The sequence below is a fragment of the Columba livia genome, chromosome 17, assembly GCF_036013475.1.
Source record: "Columba livia isolate bColLiv1 breed racing homer chromosome 17, bColLiv1.pat.W.v2, whole genome shotgun sequence".
Lineage (NCBI taxonomy): Eukaryota > Metazoa > Chordata > Aves > Columbiformes > Columbidae > Columba > Columba livia.
In genome coordinates, this window is record NC_088618.1 from 14,226,306 (window position 1) to 14,245,662 (window position 19,357).

General features: G+C 52.6%; 1 protein-coding gene across 1 annotated transcript in view; it reads left to right on the forward strand.

Moving 5' to 3' along the window:
- Nucleotides 1-19,357, forward strand: part of POLE (DNA polymerase epsilon, catalytic subunit) — a 30,030-nt gene that overhangs the window by 3,383 nt on the left and 7,290 nt on the right. The window contains exons 8-32 of the mRNA XM_065034004.1: nucleotides 123-230; nucleotides 752-862; nucleotides 1,135-1,220; nucleotides 2,340-2,459; nucleotides 3,229-3,361; nucleotides 3,924-4,037; nucleotides 4,937-5,149; nucleotides 5,998-6,105; nucleotides 6,835-6,963; nucleotides 7,852-7,954; nucleotides 8,044-8,190; nucleotides 8,797-8,942; nucleotides 9,879-10,027; nucleotides 10,395-10,487; nucleotides 10,724-10,868; nucleotides 11,327-11,484; nucleotides 12,935-13,130; nucleotides 13,820-14,034; nucleotides 14,279-14,381; nucleotides 14,578-14,658; nucleotides 14,732-14,854; nucleotides 14,939-15,157; nucleotides 15,459-15,668; nucleotides 16,901-17,044; nucleotides 17,364-17,504. Of these exons, the coding sequence (XP_064890076.1) occupies nucleotides 123-230; nucleotides 752-862; nucleotides 1,135-1,220; nucleotides 2,340-2,459; nucleotides 3,229-3,361; nucleotides 3,924-4,037; nucleotides 4,937-5,149; nucleotides 5,998-6,105; nucleotides 6,835-6,963; nucleotides 7,852-7,954; nucleotides 8,044-8,190; nucleotides 8,797-8,942; nucleotides 9,879-10,027; nucleotides 10,395-10,487; nucleotides 10,724-10,868; nucleotides 11,327-11,484; nucleotides 12,935-13,130; nucleotides 13,820-14,034; nucleotides 14,279-14,381; nucleotides 14,578-14,658; nucleotides 14,732-14,854; nucleotides 14,939-15,157; nucleotides 15,459-15,668; nucleotides 16,901-17,044; nucleotides 17,364-17,504 (3,495 nt within the window). The remainder of the gene's footprint in view (nucleotides 1-122; nucleotides 231-751; nucleotides 863-1,134; nucleotides 1,221-2,339; nucleotides 2,460-3,228; nucleotides 3,362-3,923; nucleotides 4,038-4,936; nucleotides 5,150-5,997; nucleotides 6,106-6,834; nucleotides 6,964-7,851; nucleotides 7,955-8,043; nucleotides 8,191-8,796; nucleotides 8,943-9,878; nucleotides 10,028-10,394; nucleotides 10,488-10,723; nucleotides 10,869-11,326; nucleotides 11,485-12,934; nucleotides 13,131-13,819; nucleotides 14,035-14,278; nucleotides 14,382-14,577; nucleotides 14,659-14,731; nucleotides 14,855-14,938; nucleotides 15,158-15,458; nucleotides 15,669-16,900; nucleotides 17,045-17,363; nucleotides 17,505-19,357) is intronic.

Genomic DNA, 19,357 nt, shown 5'->3' on the forward strand with positions numbered 1-19,357 from the left:
AGTAAAATTATTACCGGGGAGGATCTGTTTTGCTTGCTGGGGTAGCACTGGCCTCAATGGGAATGCCTCTTTAACTTCAAATCAGCTTCAGAATATTTTCTAATGGATTTGGTCCTGCTCAGGATCCTGTCGTTCTCGCCTTTGACATTGAAACTACAAAACTCCCTTTGAAGTTTCCCGATGCTGAGACAGACCAGATCATGATGATCTCCTACATGATTGACGGGCAGGTAAGGGACACCAGAGTGGTTTTCTCCACGCTCTGGCAGCGGAGCTGGGGGGCAGAGCAGCGCGTCACCTCACTCCGGGTTGCCTTGCTTTGGGCTGCTCGGTGTGGACTGAAGTCTGAGTGATGCAGGAAGCAATCGGACAACACCTTCAGACACACGGTGTGAATTTTGGGGTTGTTCTACGTAGGGATAGGAGTTGGACTTGATGATCCTTGTGGGTGCATTCCAACTCAGGGCATTCTGTGATATGTGTTTTTGTGGTACCCAGCTCAGGTTGCCAATGCTCCTCTGAGAGAGCAGAAGTAACCTGGAGAGCACAGGGACAACTCTGCTGTCCCATGTTGTCTCCCCATGGCCTCCTTAACCCATGGCCAGTGCTGGTTCAGCAGATGACTCCCAAAGAGTGTTCCTGCTTGACAGAAGCTCTGGCTTTCAAGAGGAGAACATCCTATCGTTTGGACAGCATTTTGGGGTTGCCAGCAAGCCAAGTCCTCCTAACTGCCTTTTTGTTGCCTCCCTAGGGCTACCTGATCACAAACAGGGAGATCGTCTCTGAGGATATTGAAGACTTTGAGTTTACTCCCAAGCCGGAGTATGAGGGTCCATTTTGCGTCTTTAATGAACCAGATGAAGTAAGTCACTTCTGCCCAGCAGACTTTTTACCTGCCTGGGGCTCTTCTTGGCCAAACAGATAATCACTTGGTAGGCTGCCTCTCTGGGGAACGTGGGGGGTCTGGCAGGACTGGTCACGCTTTGATTGCTTGGGAATGAGGGTCAGAGACATGAGCTTTGGGCTAGATGTGGAAGAGAGGGGAAGGGTGGAGTAAACGTATGGTATCCACCACCTCACTGTAGAGGAGAGGAAACTACTTTATATATGTATCTTTTCTACTCTTTCTTCTAGGCTCATTTAATCCAGAGGTGGTTTGAACATGTCCAGGAAACCAAACCCACTGTCATTGTCACGTACAACGGAGACTTCTTTGACTGGTAAAATCAGGAATTAAAATGAATCTGGCAAGATTAATGTCACCTGAGCTGTGGGGCAGCATCAGGTACCAGCCTCATCCTCCTTGTGGTGATGCTGTGTGGTCCATGCCAAACTGCCAGCCTGGGCACCTCACCAAACCCTGTGGTCATTGGCAAGGAAGTATGAGCTTCTGTAGAGTCCCATCTGCTTGGCTGAGCTGCTTTAAACCCTTGTCCATGTGCCAGTGTGCGTGTATGGAGGAGCCCAGTCTTGGGAGAGCAAGGAGAGGGTCAAAAGAGACCTGGAGGATATGGGGAGAGGGGCTCAGGCAAACCTTGGGGAGGCAAAGGGAGAGCGACCATGTGCCTCCACCTTCTGGTGCAGGGAGGAAGCAAGAAGCTTTGTCCCTTGGGTCATGCTGCAATTCCATCTTGCATGAAGTTTTCCCCTTGGCCAGATATCATGGATAAATGGCAAGAAAAATTCTTTGGGTGGCTTGTGACAAAGCAGTTGTGAAAGCATTGTTGGAGATGAAGGGAAATGGCTGTTTGTGCTGGTTTTGGCTGGGGTAGAGATAATTTTCTTCATAGCGGTGAGTGTGGGGCTGTGTTTTGGCTTTGTGCTGGAAACAGTGTTGGTAGCACAGGGGTGTTCAGTGACTGCTGAGCAGAGCTCACACAGCGTCAAGGCCCTTCCTGCTCCTCACTCCGACCCACCAGTGAGTGGGCTGGGGGTACACAAGGAGCTGGGAGGGACAGGTGACCCCAGCTGACACAAGGGATGTTCCAGACCGTAGGATGTCACACTCAGAAATAAAACTGGGTGAAAAAGGAGAAAATGGGGGACATTCAGGGTTATGGTGTTTGTCTTCCCAAGTAACCATTAAGCATGACAGAGCCTGGCTTTCCTGGAGATGGCAAAACACCTGCCTGCTCATGGGACGTGGTGGTTGAATCCCTTGCTTTGCTTTGCTTCCACACACAGCTTTTGCTTCGTTAGACTGTCTTTATCTCCACCCCTGAGTTTTCTGGTTCTCCCCCTCGTCCCGCTGCGGGGCGGTGATGTGGGGCCCAGCTGCCGCCGGGGGTTAAACCACCACATGGTTCTGTTCCTTCTCTTTGTGTCACCTCTATTCCCAGGCCCTTTGTGGAAGCAAGAGCAGCAGCTCATGGAATTAATATGTATCAGGAAATTGGGTTTCAGAAGGACAGCCAGGGAGAGTACAAAGCAACCCAGTGCATCCATATGGACTGCCTAAGGTACCAAATGCTGCCCTGCTACCCTATAACTGCGTCTTTATCTCTTGAATTTACCTACAGTTGTATTTGGATACTGTCCTGCTTCTGTCTGTTGGAAGCTTTCCTGAGTCGCGCCTCCCCAGGCTGGAAGGGCAGCCCGTTTCTTTGACCGTGCTGCTTCCCCTCGGCACTCCGCGTACCGCGGAACCTGCCAGGCCTTTCCCTGAAGGGCTGTCGGGGCTGCCGCTCGCCCTCACAGTGACGGTCCTGGGGCGTTCAGGCTCTGATCTGGGGGAGCAGAGAGAGGGTGGGATACGATCAGGCCATTGGAAGGGACCGTATCCTAACCCGACAGCCTCCCGGCACAGCCGGAAGAGGAAAGGACATGTTGTATGTGCACGGGAGGGAGAAGCTGGGGTTTATATCCGGGTTTCCTCCGCTGGAGCAGCGTCTGGACTGGGGAGAGTGGCTGGCTGTCCTGCCCTGGTGGTGTCTCCTCCAGTGGTTAAATGCGTTATCTTAAAGCCCCTGAGGGAGCTGGAAGGTGGTAATTCTGAGCAGCGGTGATGGTATGATAGCGGGGTTTGCCCTGGCTGGGATTTAAGTGCCTTGGTAGAGATGCAGGATGCCGAAAGCTGGGCAGCCTCTTACTCCACTGCGCTTGGATGCTCGGCTCTCCTCGGTGCGAGTTCCCCTTTGCGATCGAGGTCCTGTTTACAAACCTGAGCCCCTTTTTGAAGGGCAGGGCTGGCGTCTCCACCCAAACTGCTATTTTTGTGATTCTGCCCAGGTGGGTGAAGAGAGACAGTTACCTCCCCGTGGGAAGTCATAACCTGAAAGCAGCGGCTAAAGCAAAACTGGGTTACGACCCAGTGGAGCTGGACCCTGAAGAGATGTGCCGGATGGCTACGGAGGAGCCTCAGGTATTCCCTCCCTGCACTGTGTCTCCTCCGAGCACTTGGGAAAAAAGCCTAGAGCAGCTGCAATAGGATGCAATCCTTAAGTTCAAGTGTTATAAAATGGTTCTTTTGAGGAAGTAACTCAATTTGTTTCTGCAAATTGCCAATGCCATAGAAGCACTTGAGCTTGTGGGGAGAAAGAACAGGATTTCTTTGAAGTGGTTTTAGCACTGGCAGTGCACTGTGTATTTGCTGTATTTATTTACATCAATGTGAGAGGGCAGGCACCACCTGAATCAGAAACACCACAGAGTCGTGACTTGCTGGAGGGACGAGAAACAGGCTTATTGCTCCAAGCATTTCTTCTCTTTCAAAGCTGACGTGTTGCTGTGTAATTAGAGCTAGAGCAGGATGTCCTCAGAAGCAAACAGATAGTTCTTTACATCCTAGGACATGGACAAATACACTTTCCCTTTCTTCTCGCTGATACAAGTGTGTCCGGCAGGAAGCAATGAAAAAGTGTTGCAATTGAGCTACTCTATCACATGTGATTTGTATTAATTTGCCTCTCACCCTTCCCTGACAGACCCTGGCCACCTATTCAGTGTCCGATGCAGTTGCTACCTATTACATGTATATGAAGTACGTGCATCCTTTCATTTTCGCCTTGTGCACCATCATTCCCATGGAGCCTGATGAGGTGGGTGCGCTCCTGAAACGGTGATTTCTTTGCCAGGTGAGCAGCCGCGTCTCCGGTGCTGCGGGACACTCTGGCCACACACCTGATTTCCACTGCCTGGGCACTTCCCCATTCATACCAAGGAGAGAGGGTGGATTTGGAGGCTACTCCTCTCTCTCCACAGCCCTGGGGTGTTTTGAGAGAGGTGCCTAAGAACAAGGGACCTGAGGGCTGGCAGCACAGGGGCTGCTCCGTGCTCAGCCAAGTTTACTTGCAGTTGTGGTCATGTAAAGCTGGGTCTCCTGATGGCTGCTGTCAGCTGAAGGGAGGATGGTTAGGAAGCTGTGTGAAGCATGTAGGAAATGTCAGTCTGTCCCCCTTTGTTTTATCTTACAAAGGTGTTCGACAGTAGAGTAGTGTCAGGAGATGGTGGCAGCAGAGTCTGGAGGTCTTTGTGCCATCCATAGCCTGCTCTCCTCCTGGCCAATACAAAGAAGTCGGTTCTTCACCTGTTCCCATCATCCTTGCCATGGGCTGCAGCACTGCCCACTGCGCGGTCACCTGTGTGTCACCCGCTGAAGATGTCCGGGTCACTGATGTGGCTGTAAAGCCAGTCTGATCCCACCAGCGCTGGTACAGCACTTCTTGCTGAATCACAGGATGGTTGGGGTTGGAAGGGACCTTCAAAGGTCATCTAGTCCGACCCCCCCTTGCCACGAGCAGGGACATCTTCACCCAGACCAGGTTGGCCAAAGTTGCATCCAGCCTGCCCATGAACTTTTCCAGAGATGGGGCATCCACAGCTTCTCTGGGCAGCCTGTTCCAGGGTCACCACCCTCATAGTAAATAATTTCTTCCTTATGTCTAATCTAAATCTACTCTTTTTGAGTTTAAAACCAGCTTTGATGTCTCTCCTGCAGGTGTTAAGAAAAGGATCTGGGACGCTCTGTGAGGCGCTGCTGATGGTTCAGGCCTATCATGCCAACATCATCTTCCCCAACAAGCAGGAGCAGGAATTCAATAAACTTACAGAAGATGGCCACGTGCTGGACTCGGAGACGTACGTGGGAGGCCACGTGGAAGCGCTGGAATCTGGGGTTTTCCGCAGTGACATCCCCTGCCGCTTCAAAATGGTAAGGGACCGCGCAGCTGCTCCGTCCTCGTGAGCGTGGTGGGGAGGAATGGCCCTCCTCCGTGTCACCCTCTCCTGTGTGTCCCTGCTGGGCTTGGGCTGTCCCTGGCATATGTCAGGAGACCTGGAGCACCTGAGCTGCGTGGGAAGGGACGGGAGGAGGCCGAGCGGCCACCTGCGCTTCACTGGGACAACAAGTGTCCCTGGTACTGCAGGGGAGGCAGGGCACACCCGGACCTTGCTGACAGCGAGGGAGAGCGGCCAAGTGCGGGTTTGGGGTTGATGTTGAGCCAGTGGTTCTTGGAAGATATGTCTCTGTCCCTTGGGGTCCTGTCCTCCCTCTGTCCTTCTCATACCCAAACTAAGCTTCTTCAGAACCCTTCCTGAGCTTTTTTCCCCTATTTTGGTCCCCGCTGCTGTCTCTATGGCCTGCCCCTTGCCCTGTACACCTGCGTTGTGCTCATGGACTCTTACGTTTTCAGAGGTGGGTTCGCTCTCTGCCGTGCTACGCGTCACACTTAGTGTGGGACGTTTTGGTGGATATTGTCTAGTGAATGATCATGGGGAGCATGCGCTGGTGTATAAAAGGATTGGGAGTAAGTGTGAATCTTTGGACCCTTGCAGCAGCCAAGAGGTGCTGTACTACCAAACACAAAGGCAACCAGCTGCCCTTGTCTGTTCCCTTTGTTGCTTTTATTTTCTCGAGCTGGTGGCAGTGGTCTAGACCCTGCCCGTGCCTCAAGGGCCGTGCTTGGAGCTCCCGGGTCAGGCAGGGACACGGGCAGTGGGGCAGGCGCCGGCAGCCCGGACGGCTGCCCGTGGTGTCAGTGCTGTCCCACGCCCCTGCAGAATCCTGCGGCCTTCGACTTTCTGGTGCAGCACGTGGAGAAGACGCTGCGGCACGCCATCGAGGAGGAGGAGGGTTTGCCGCTGGATCAAGTCACCAACTTCCAGGAGGTACGTTGCCCACGGCACAGCTGGGCTTGGCAGGGCGGGCTGAGCTGCCAGGCTGGGGCTGCAGCTTTAAATTGCCCCTTCGGGTTTACTTTATGCTCTGTGGAGAGAGACCAAGAAGCCCATCTATGGGCACCTGCAGGGCAGGTGGTGTTAAGGGATGTTGCAAGCAGCCACCGCTTCCAGCAGCCCAGCCCACAGCCCAGAGTCTCTGCCCCGGCTGCGGGACGCGGTTCCTGCTTTCCCCTTTGCGGGTTCAACCAGGAGCAAAGCTCAGAGTGCTGGGAAGGGATTTAGTGAGAAGGCAAACTCCTCAGATACCCCAGATACTCATGTTCCTCTTGTTCCCTGCTTATCAAAGTGCAGGTCGCCCCTCTCCAGAGGCGAGTCTGGACTTTCTCAGAGGGCATCATCAGTTACTGACGGGGGACTTCTGGTCCTTGCTGTTGTCTCCATTAACCTATTTGCACTGAAAAGGTACTCAGTTGAGTAACCTTTAGGAAGTAGCTGCTCTCACCTTCTACGTACCCCTACACATAATGCCTACCTGGGACATCCAAAACAAAACCCAAAGTACTGGTGGCTGAGGAGTCCCCGATGCTGCTCCTTTGATCCTTCAAATTCTTCCCCAGTCGGTGGCAGATGTTCCTGTGCAGGAGTAAAGGGCCGAACTCACAAGTATTTGACTCATTAACTCCTTCCTGAGTTTCCCATCTTTTTGTCTTGACACAGGTTTGTGATGAAATCAAGGTCAAACTGAATTCCCTGAAGGATGTTCCAAACAGAATTGAGTGTCCCCTTATCTACCACCTAGACGTGGGGGCCATGTACCCCAACATCATTCTGACCAACAGGTTGCAGGTGTGTAACACCAACCTGGCCTCTCCTAGTTTATCTTTCAGATGACCTTGGTGGTCCCTCTCATTGGATCCCCTTAACAGCAAGGGCTGAGGTTTCAGCTCAGGGCAGGGCGATCAGATAAGCCTGGCTGTGAAATTCAGTCCAGCTGCTGTGGATGCCAGGTCCACAGAGGCTGAGCTACAGCATAATTAAGCGAGGAGGGCGGGCTGTGGTCCATCCTGGGCTGTCCCAGATGTTCCTGGGATGCTCCTTTGGATTCCCCTCTCTGGATTTTTTCTTACTCCTTTATTGACAGAAACAAGTCTCAGTGTATCTCCTGGGGATGGATGTTCCTAAACATTGTCTTTTGAGGACACTGAATCCCAGTCTTCAAAACCAAACTTAGTAAAGCTTCAGATATTTTACATTTATATATATGTATATATATATATATGTATGTATAAGTTGGGATCCTCTAGGATCTGTATAGATTGGCTGCAAACACAAACCTGTAATTCTAAATGAATGCACGTACATTCTGACATTAGTTTATCAGAAGAGTTGAGAATGGTTGGTATACTAGGAAGCCTGCTTTATGGCAAGTTACTTGATCATGATTTATTACTTAAGGGCAAAGATGAGCTCTGGAAATTGAGGGGTTTTTAATTAACTGAATCATTGCAGGGTTGGTTGTTAAAATCATACCAACCTAATTATTAAGCTAAGACTCTTCCCCAAAAACAGCTGTTGTTTCTGTGGGTTGTGTGTTCCTGGAAGGCTCCAGAAGGGAGAACTCATTGAGCACCATCTCCGATGGTCACACCTGTGCAGTTGTGCCACCCAGCACCGGCTCTGGCCCGAGCTGCAGAGCTGTCCCCTCTAACCGCTCGTGTCTCCTGTCGTGTCCAGCCCTCAGCCATGGTGGACGAGGCCACGTGCGCGGCCTGCGACTTCAACAAGCCGGGTACCAACTGCCAGCGCCGGATGACTTGGCAGTGGAGGGGAGAGTTCAGTAAGTGCAGTAAGGACCGTGCTGTCCAACCCACAGAGGTGGAAACAAACTCCCGCTTCTCCCCCGGAACTGATGGCCGTTCTCCGCAGTGCCCGCCAGCCGCAGCGAGTATCACCGCATCCAGCAGCAGCTGGAGTCGGAGAAGTTCCCTCCGCTGTCCCCCGAGGGAGCACCCCGAGCCTTCCACGAGCTCTCCAGGGAAGAACAGGCCAAGTATGAGAAAAAGCGGCTGGCAGGTAAATAAATGTCATGATCCGGAGAAGTGTTTTGCAACCTAGACTGTGAGCGGAACACACCATTAATTACCGCTCTTTGGCTGAGGGGTTAGTTCAGGCTGGGTCTGGTCGCAGACCAGGCTTTGGCAGACCCTCCTCAGGATCCCAACATCTCCTGTGTGCTTCCCAAAGAGGGGCCGGGCACTGGTGCCGCTGTCAGTGCTTGTCCTTTTGTCTGTTGAGAGCCATGGAGTTGAACTGAAACATGAATGGCTCCATTATTTGGAAGGCTGCTAATTAAAGCCTGTTAACGAATGAGAAGCATCATGTTATCCTGGAGTGATGCAGTTCAGAAGAACCATCCAGCTGGCTGGGCACAGAGCCTGGTTTTGTGGATGGGCCGTACATGCATCACAAAGAGTTTATTTCCCCCACCTGCCCCCGTACCTCCATAACAAGGTGCTGCTTTCTCTGTGCTGGTTCCTTCCTTCCCTTTGCAGCTGGACTGTCTCCCCACTCACCCATGCCTGATGCTTAGATGTCTCCCTGTCCATACTGTGCCCATCCCTCTGTCCATAGCGCGGCACCCGTCCCTGTGAAGCTCTCTCTGCTTCTTCCCTCGACTAGATTACTGCCGCAAGGCGTACAAGAAGATCCACGTCACCAAGGTGGAGGAGCGAGTCACCACCATCTGCCAGCGAGAGAACTCTTTCTATGTGGACACAGTGCGAGCTTTCAGGGACCGCCGCTACGAGTTCAAGGGGCTGCACAAGGTACCCAGCTCAAATGCTAGTTTAAGTTGTCTTGCCAAGGCTCAGGTCTTCTCATCTCTCTGAGAACCTAAGCCCTGATGTATTGCACTATTCAGCTGTTGTGTTTGGGAAGGATGCGGTGGAGCTCCTGACAGCTGTAGCTTCTCACTGCCAAATTGTCAACAGCTGCTGCCACAGCATTTGCTGCTGCTGTAGTGATGTCAGAAACAAACCTGCAGCTCCATTTCTCACTGGGTTTAGTAAATCCTCATCTATTCTGTTCTGATATATCTGGTCTGGCCGGGTTCCATCTGGGATGTTCTTCCTACATGGAGAAAAGAGACAAGCTGACAAGCAGGTCTAGACCTTGGGTAAAGGAACGGTCGCTTGCAGGAGAACATTCTAGTTCTCTGCTGCTTGAGGTTCATGCTAGAGGACACCAGGGCACGTTGTTCTTGGAGTGTGTTGAAGGAAGTGACAAAGCCCTGGGATTCTACCTCTGGCAGAGTTAATTAATGAGCTGGTTGCTTTGCTGCTAGTCCCAGCTGCCTGTTCTGCCGTGAATCACAGAGCTGACCAAGAAGCATTTTCTACACAGGCAGTTCTGCAGTTTAGCCAGACGCCATGGATGGCTGCAGGCAGTGTTCGGTTGTTGCCTGCGCACACACGGTGCAGCACAGCTGGTGTGGGCAGCAGCGCTGCCGGCGCAGCTTGAATTCTGATCATCACCATCAGAGTGATGGCTGGTGCTGCTGGTCCCTCTTACCATGTGGCAAAGCACCTCTGGCCAACTCCTCCTGTGCTGCAAAAGAAAAAGGAATATTTAGCTCATGCTATTGATCTTTGGCAAAGATACTGTTCTGGAGTTGTAATCCTGTACTGGGACTGTGAGAGAACCAGCTGGATGCCACCAGCAGTGATGCAGGGGATCGTCCTGACTCTGCCTGTGGCTTGCAGGTGTGGAAGAAGAAGTTATCTGCAGCGGTGGAGACAGGAGATGCCTCTGAAGTGAAGCGCTGTAAGAACATGGAAATCCTGTATGACTCCCTGCAGCTGGCCCACAAGTGCATCCTCAACTCTTTCTATGGCTACGTCATGCGGAAAGGGTGAGTCTCCCCTCCAGAGAGGACCCTTGGAAACTGGGATTGTCCTAGGGAGGCTGTCACTTGCTTCACCTGCCCCTGAAGCACCAGGTTGGCGGTGGCTGCTGCCTGTAACAGTCTCCTCTTGCTTCTACTAATGACTTCTTATCCTGGAGACTCCTGCCAGACATCCAGTGTTGGGCACAAGTGACAGGAATCTTTTCTGCTAGTGACTGGTTTCCACCATAACTAGGGCAAGGAGAACAATCTGCCAAGGGCCAGTGTTGATGTGTTTCTCGCCGTTCTTCCTCTGGCGGTCCTCCTGTGCTTTCCGTAGCTGGGCTTGGGAGGGAGCACTTCATGCTCTTCACTTTGACTCCTCTGCTCACAGAGCTCGCTGGTACTCCATGGAGATGGCTGGCATTGTCTGCTTCACGGGAGCAAATATCATCACCCAGGCCAGGGAACTGATCGAACAGATTGGGTGAGTATGTGCTGAGCTGGGAAAGAAAGGTCATCTGCATCTGGGACAGATGTGGGAGCATGTTAAACACCTGAGCTTTCAGCAGTTAGTGTTGAACATTCAGGGGGTTTGCTTTGCAGAAGAGACCGGAGAGTGCATGCAACAGGCTGCCTGTGCCTCTATGGGGGACACAGAGCTGATCCTCACCTGTCATCCACTCTTCTCCTGACCGTGCCTTTCCTTCCTTCCTTCCTTAGGAGACCTCTGGAACTGGATACCGATGGGATTTGGTGTGTCCTCCCCAACAGCTTCCCGGAGAACTTTGTCATCAAGTCAACCAATGCCAAGAAGCCAAAGGTGACAATCTCCTACCCAGGTGCCATGCTCAACATCCTGGTGAAGGTGAGTCTTGCACCCTCCCAGGCCAGCTCTGCGGTCTGGGGCGAAGGAGGAGGGCTGCCCAGGGAGGACATTCAGCGAGTGGGACATGGGGGCTGATGGCCCAGAGAGCACCTGAGGAGAGGGAGAGGCTCCAACGTCCCCACAGCAGAGGGTGCTGGTCATTGGCCAGGGTTGATGGGTGCTCACCTGTGTAGGCTGGGAGTCCAGACTAGAGAAAGGTCCAATCCCATCTCCTGCTTGCTGCAGATTCTGTAAGACAAAAGAATATAATTTTAGGGTCCAAAGCATTTTCCTTTTCAACAGGCAGCTCAGATGTTTTGACTTTTGAGTGGTAAATTGTGCTGTAGCTTTCAGAGGAGCGCTCAGTGGTCCCTTTAGGCAGGGTGTGCCTGAGGGCACCTCCTGCTGTAACCAGCCCAGCTGCTGAGTGAAGCTGTTCTCCTGGGCCGTGCCCGTAGGAAGGCTTCACGAATGACCAGTACCAGGAACTGCAGGACCCAGCCTCTCTCACCTATGTCACACGCTCGGAGAACAGCATCTTTTTTGAGGTGGATGGACCATACCTGGCCATGATCCTCCCAGCTTCCAAGGAGGAGGGCAAAAAGCTGAAGAAAAGGTGAGATTTCCAAGCTTGCAATATTATCCCTTCCCCTGGGTAACAGATTGATGGTCTCCTTCCCTTCGTGCATGTGAGGCCCGTTGTTCCTTGCTCCTGGAGCTGGTAGCACGCTAGATTCACTGGCTTTAAGTTGCACATTCCTTACACCAGATTGTCTTTGAATCCAGCTATGCACTTGCCTCCAGTGCCATACTATGGCAATAAATGTTAGAAGGTAACAGCAAAACAACATTTCTTCAACTTGGTGACCAGACATGATCTCCTTGTTTGGCCCTGAGGTGTGTGGGAGAACTTCAGCTTTCCCTATGAGGATTTCTAATACTGCTTGTATTCAACCTAATCTGTTCAGACTTGCCTTCCCATCTCTCAGGAGTTCACAGACCTCCAGTAATCCTAGATGTTTCCCCTTCCTTCTCCATATGGAGAAAGAAACGTGTCCTGCCATTACTGTCACTTTACTGGACAGTTGTACTCAAACTTCACTGATTTCTCTGCAGCCTCCAAACAGGAGCGTGAGCTAGAGCAGTAGCAACCACTAGCTAGAGGGGTGCCCGCAGACCTGGGTCTGGCTCCAAGAAGTGTTGTCGCTGCCCTTTCTCACTCTGTCTGTACAGCCCTGTGCCTCTTTGTGCTTAATGCCCCATGGAGCGAGCTCCAACATCCACCGTCTCCTGTCAGTGCCTTTCTGCAAGCAGCGAGTCCCTGCCACAGGAGTCGGGGCGATGCCGAGCACTGAACAGGCTCCGCTCATAGGACTCTTATCTTGGGGCCTCTTGGTTTCTTGTCGTTTGGGGATGTTAGCGAGTGCACTCATATCCTGGTCACTCTCCAACCAAAACAACCTGGAGCTGGTGGGCAGGCACCATCGTTGGCAGTGGCAGAGAAGGCTGTGGTCATGTGGGAGAAGTGCTGGCCAAGTGACGGAGGTTTGAGTATCCCCTCTCATAGCTGATGTTCCCATAAGGTTTTATTGAGATACACAAATAATTGGCAGGAATGTGTAATGCAAAAAAAATGCAAGAGAAAAGGAGGGGGGAGGACATTTTCTGTAGTCATGTCATGGCTACATCCAGTTTCCTCCGAACCCCTTTGCCAGCATCTGAGCTGATGACATTTACTTCTCTCTAATCCTCTTCCCAATATCTTACTTCATTTCCCCACCTGGGCTCTCACCTCCCACCCTTTACTTGTGTGCAATTAAGAAGATTCTCCCAATCAGTGTGGATGAGCTGGGCACGAGCTGACGTGCTTTCGCAGATGAAGTTTAAACGGTCGGTTGAGCAGCTGCAGATGTTCTGAGATCATCCTCGTGCCATGCACTGTGTCTCTGTTGAATGCGCTGGATGGTGGCATGGGGAGAAGTGCCCTGGCAGGGGGGACACCAATGGGATCCTGGAGGCCATGTCCCTTGGCACAGGCCATGTCGTGCCCATGCCGTGTCTCCTAGGTACGCAGTGTTCAACGAGGACGGGTCTCTGGCCGAGCTGAAGGGATTTGAGGTGAAGCGCCGGGGAGAGCTGCAGCTGGTGAAGATATTCCAGTCTTCGGTATTTGAAGCCTTTCTGAAAGGCAGCACCCTGGAGGAGGTCTACGCTTCTGTGGCCAAAGTGGCCGATTACTGGCTGGATGTGCTCTACAGCAAGGTGGGCACAGCTCAGCGTGTCCGTGTGCCCGAGGTGGAGCCAGAGAAGTGTCAGAGCTGGCCGGGCAGTGTGGGGAGGATGGACTTTGCTTGCACAGAGTAGATGGTCTGCTCTGCATCCAATGGTCGCTTCCATCTTATTTCTGCTGCTTTGGTTCTCTGGGGCTGCTGTTTAGTGTCTTTAGTGCAAGGGCTCCTCGTTCAGCTGTAACTGTGCATGAGTGGTGTCCTGCAGCCATCTCCTTCATGGAGCTGGCCTGGTGCCCTCACCCAAGGACACTGGCTAAAGCATTTGCTGAGGAAGAGATCCACAGAGCCGCTTGCCTGTGGCATGTTTTGTGAGGAGCACAGAGACATCAGCTTATACAATAACAGGAGAAAACTGCAAGAAACTGGGTGGTGAGAGGGTCTGAGAGCCTGGCTGTGTCGTTCCATTTTGCAGTGCCCTTGTTGGTGACCCCAGCTCCTTTGTGTGTACAACACAGGCCAGCCATGGCATAAAGCGGTGCGAGCCTCAAACCCACACCCTCTCTTTTCAATAGGTCACGTTGGCAGCTGAAATGGAGCAATTCCCAGGCTCCCGTGAAGAGCCACACCAACGGGGTGTAGGCGCTGCGGGTATCTGACAGCAGCAAGGTTTGATCATTAGGTTCTTGCTATTATTGCTTTGGGTTTTTTGCTTCCTTCCAGGCTGCCAACATGCCTGATTCAGAGCTGTTTGAGCTGATCTCGGAGAACCGGTCCATGTCGCGCAAGTTGGAGGACTACGGGGAGCAGAAGTCCACCTCCATCAGCACTGCCAAGCGCCTGGCAGAGTTTCTGGGGGACCAGATGGTGAAGGATGCAGGGCTGAGCTGCCGGTTCATCATATCCAAGAAACCAGAGGGGTCTCCGGTCACCGAGAGGTAAGCCCATCTTGAGGGGCCAGGGCTTTTGGCAGTATGAGGGCAACCAAGAGGAGAAGGGCAGGGTAGCAGGAGGAGAGTGAGCTGGTGTGATGTGGCCAAGCGGTCACCTGTGTGCTGGCTCAAAACAGGAGCAGGACTAGGGATAGGCGAAGCTGCACAACCACTGCTTGAGCTGGGAGAGGGGATCATGTGTTGCTGAGACCGTGCTCCAGGAGGGTAAGAGCTTCCCTGCCATCCCCAGGGCCATCCCCCTCGCCATCTTCCAAGCCGAGCCCAGCGTGCGCAAACACTACCTTCGAAAATGGCTGAAGAGCCCCTCTCTACAGGACTTCAACATCCGCGCGGTGAGTGGGGCGTCCCCGCAGCTGATCCCGGCTCCGGGACAAGGGCTCGGCCCTTTGGAGGTGCAACCTGGGCAGCAGCTGCTTGCAGTAGCAAAGCGGGGTGCTGGGGTGGAGGACCCAGGGAGATGCTTGATCCTGAGTCTGGTGGCCTTCTGCTCAGCTTTCCTTACGACCCGCTGCTCTGACCTCTTCACAGATCCTGGACTGGGACTACTACATTGAGAGACTGGGCAGCACCATCCAGAAAATCATCACCATTCCCGCAGCCCTGCAGCAGGTATGGGATGGTGGGAAGGGTGGGCAAAGAGCTTCAGTCGGGGGACTTGGTGTGATTTGGAGATGCTCTCCAGGTAAAGAACCCAGTGCCGCGGGTCCGGCACCCAGACTGGCTCCACAAGAAACTCCTTGAGAAGAATGATGTGTACAAACAGAAAAAAATCAATGAGCTCTTCACTTCAGAAGGCAAGAGACAGGTAAAGAGGGTGATGGAAAGGTACTGGCTGAGCTGCTGGGACTCATCTGCAACCCACATCCTCCTGCTGTCCTTGCTCCCTCAGGTCCTCGCCAACCAGCCCCCAGAGGGCACACCCAGCTCACACATTGGTGACATAGAGGACTTTGGGGCTGCCAAAACCCTTCAGCCACCAGTTCCCATCACAAATAAGCGGAAGCGAGTCCCTGCAGCAGAGGAAAGCCAACAGATGTCCCAGTACCTGGAGCTATCCCAATCCTGGCGAGAGATCCTGGGTCCACCTCCGCCCTTGGGCACCACCAAGGTGGGTGAAGCAGACGGGACAAGAGATGACCTGGAGCTTGTCCACCCAAGCAGCTTGGGCGCTGCCAGGAGGAAGCTGTGGGTCTCCTGCAACCCTTTGCACAGCCATGGCTCTGGGCTACGAGGAGAAATATAACCAGGAGATGGAGAAATATAATCACTGATGGAGGAAAGGGAAACTGGGCCAGGAACGTGATGTGGGTCTGGGAGGTGGAGGGCTGGGCTTAATGGTGTGGTGTTGTGGCGCTGGGAAGCTTGTGCTGTTTTCTGGCTCCACTCATACGTGCTGCCACCCAACTCAGGAAGAGCGGCTGGTCTGGCTGCGCTACCACCAGAAGAAGTGGGAGCTGCAGGCTCGGCAGCGGCGGGAGCGGCAGAAGCGGCGGCGTCTGGAGGACGGTGGAGCAGCAGCCGGTGGAGGAGTGGTCCGCGATGCCCTCTCCAAAGGGCTGAACAGCTACCTGCGCAGGACAGCGCGCAGCATCCTGGACTTGCCCTGGCAGATTGTGCAGGTACCAGGGAGTGGACCTGCCATGGGGGGCAGCCCGGGGCACAAGCATCACATTGACACTGTCTGTGCTCCAATGGTGAAGCTCAGGGAATGCTCGCCCCAGCACCACTCTGGTGTTAAACCTGGGGAGGCCAAGTGGGCCTGCAAAGCCTCAGGTTCACACACATCTGTATGGAAACAGAATCCCACATGGTCATTCTTGGTGGTGAATCTGTTGCATGTTGATCTGCCAGTGGTTCAGCTCCAGCTCAGCCCGTGGGCAGCTCTGTGCAGTAGTCACGGAACCACAGAAACACCGGTTGAGGCTGGAGGCAGCTTTGGGGTTCACCTGGTCCAACCCCCTGCTCAAGCCCGGCCTCTCAGAGCCAGCTGCCTGTGACTGTGTCCAGTCGAGTGCTGAGTATCCCCAAGAACAGAGATTCCATAACCTCCCTGGCAACCTGTGCCAGGGCTCGGTCACCCTCAGAGGCAAAAAGTGTTTCCTGATGTTCAGAGCGACCCTCCTGTGTTCAGTTTGTGCCCGTGGCCTCTGGTCCTGCCACTGGGCACCTCTGGGAAGAGCCGGGCTGTGTCCTCTGCACTTCCCTTCAGATACTTGTATACACTGATGAGATCCTCCTGACCTCTGCTCCAGGCTGGACAGTCCCAGCTCTCCCAGCCTCTCCTCTTGTGAAAGATGCTCCAGTCCCTTTTTAATCCTTGTGGGCTTTCACTGGATGCCCTCCAGAATGTTTATGTCTCTCCTGTACTGGGAAGCCCAGCACTGGGCACAGTGTGCCTGTGGCGGGCACAGGATTCCAGTGATGCCTGAAAGCAGCCAACATACAAGTGCAGAGGTGGGGTGGTGCCATCCAGTCATTTTCACAAACCCCTGCCACGTGCAGCCATCTGAGCCCCTTGTCACCCGCTTCATCTCCCAGAAAGGCTCACAGAGCTGCAGGCAGCCCTTGTGCAAGCACGAGCTCCAGGTGGGGCACCTGGTCCAGGACATCTGGGTGACTTCACTGGCATCGAGAGTCAGCTTGTGTTGGTTGTCCAGCCTCAGCCAGGCAGTTTTCTTCATGGTGCCCCGGGACAGTAGCAGGACGTGGGGACTCCAGCGCTGGGAGTGACAACTCTTGAAGTCTCCTGCTCTCCTTGTGGCCACCAACTGGCCATATAGATCTCTGCAGCTTAGCAGGGAGATCCAACATGTTACCAGTGCTTATGTCTAACGCTAACTTTGTCCTGCAGATCGCCGAGACCAGCCAGCCTGGGCTCTTCAGGCTGTGGGCAGTGATTGGGAGCGACCTGCACTGCATCAGGCTGAGCATCCCCCGGGTCTTCTATGTCAACCAGCGCATCCCGAAGCCGGAGGAGGGAGCAGCCTACAGGAAGGTGAGGACCTGCCCCTTCTGGAGGGGGAAGCGGCCACTTGTGTTGAGATAAGGCATTTCACTTTCGCTGCAAGCAGATATTACAAGCATCTGCCTTGCAGGGCATCACTCTGCCATTCCATGGATATAGCTCAGCCAGTCCACCGTCCCTCTGCTAATCGCAGCCTGCCCAGAAAGCGGGTTCTCTGTTATGGGAATTTGTAACGTGCATGAGCACAAACCACTGATCTCCTTAGCTGATCTCCTGGCTCAGGCCCAGCTCCTGGCAGCCAGGCCACGGGGTGCGATGAGCCCTGCTAACCGTGTCCTGGCCTCGGCAGGTCAACAGGATCCTGCCCCGCTCGAACTTGGTTTACAACCTGTATGAGTACTCAGTCCCTGAAGACATGTACCAAGAGCACATCAATGAATTCAATGCGGACCTCTCTGCTCCAGACATCGAGGGAGTGTATGAGACGCAGGTAACTCCTCCAGGTGCTCGTTTTTAAGAGTTGCTGAGGGGTAGGTCATTAATATGAGTGCCAGTGGCACAGGAGGACACCTGGCACTTAAAAATTCAGCAGCTTGGTGCAACAACAACAATCAAAGACCCCGCATAGCAGAGTGCTAGGGAATGTACCCATGTTCATGTGGGCAGAGTATCAGCACGGGGTTTGAGGCATGTTGGGAAAAGGGAGTTGGGTTTATTTGTAGTCAGGAAACTTCAGGGAAATAAGACATTTAAGTTTCTTTGAAACTAAACCAGAACCAGCTTGTTGGTGTTTGTACCAGAAAAGATAAGGGATATTTAGAGTAAAAATGGGGGAAAACCCAACACATATGAAGGTGTACACAGGTCTGGGTGCCCTGCCCTCTAAAACGAGGTAATAAATGCTGTTATAGAAGATGAATAACATACAACTTGAAAGTTTGGGAAGAGCAAGAACAACCTAAATGAAGTTCAGTACAAAGCAATCAAGCCAAAATTAAATTTACCAATGTTTTTAGTGCTGAAAGCCTGAAAATGAAGATGGGAAACTGGGATACCCACTTCTATTGGACACTGGTTTGTTCAGCAGCTCAGAACCAGGTGATCCGAATTTAATCAAGAAGACATTGCAGTGTCAGGACTTGACCTAGATGGAAGTGGCAGAGTAGTTTGCACCATTGTAAGAGTGCAGCTCTATGTCAAAGAAAGTATAAAGACAAGAGAGTTTGCTACTAAAATAAAACTTAGAATTATTATGGATCAAAAGTCTTTGCCTAAGTAGGACAAGCTTGATGTGAGCAGTGGTGCCATTAGCTACAAACGCTTTGTGAGATGCAAGAGGTCACAAGGGCAAAAAGAGCATCATAAAATTGGGAATGTTCAGCTACTGAAGTTATTGGTAAAGCCTGGAAAGTGTTACAGTGGGGCGTGACAAAAGAAACTGGTTTTAGTCACCTTGGATTTCTGCTTGTAGAAAATCTGGATAAAGGTCCCTCAAGACAAGGCACAACTCTTAGCTTAGTAAGCAGTGCCTAAAACTTATTTCAAATCACTCTGCCAAAGGCACTAGTGTGTACACAAATTCATCGTATCTGTGGAAGATCTGCCGGTAGCAAACCTGAGTCCTCTCCACTACCATAGCGTTATTGTAATAAGTGGGACTAGGTAAAATCAAGAAACAGCTAGCTAGGAGGAAATTAAACTTAGCAACTGAGGTACAACAAGGGGCATGAAGATGTTTTAAAGACATAGAGGAAGTGAGATGATCAAGGGGTTGCATCATGTGTCATTCAAGGGGAGGCTGAGTGAGCTGGGACTGTTCAGCCTGGAGAAGCGGCTCTGGGGACCCTCGACGGGAGGAGTGAAGGAGAGGAGCCGGGCGCCTCCCGGGGGACCCAGGGAGAGAACGGGGGCAGCGGGCACAAACTGCGGAAATTCTGTGTAAACATCAGAGGAAACTTCTCCTGTGAGGGTGGTTGAGTGGATTACCCAGAGGTTTGTGGAGTTTGTGTCCTTGGAGATGCAGAGAAACCCACCTGGACACGGTCCCGGGCAAGGAAAGATCTGTCTTGATCTTTAAACACCTGCAGTGCAGTTCTGAGCATGGTCACCAAAAATGTATTGGGACTAACATAGGAGAATGACAACAAGGATGCAAGGGAGGCAACGGCTTCCTTGCAGGAGTGGGACTGGGGACACAGGAATGCTTCGGCTTGCTAAAGAGATCTGAAAATGTGGTGCACTAGGGGTCTGTGAAATCAAAACTGACACGAAGGAGGTGTGATTAGCCGAGGAATGTTTATTGCTTCTCAGTGTTTTGGGAGTAAGTCCCACAGCAGGTCTGGA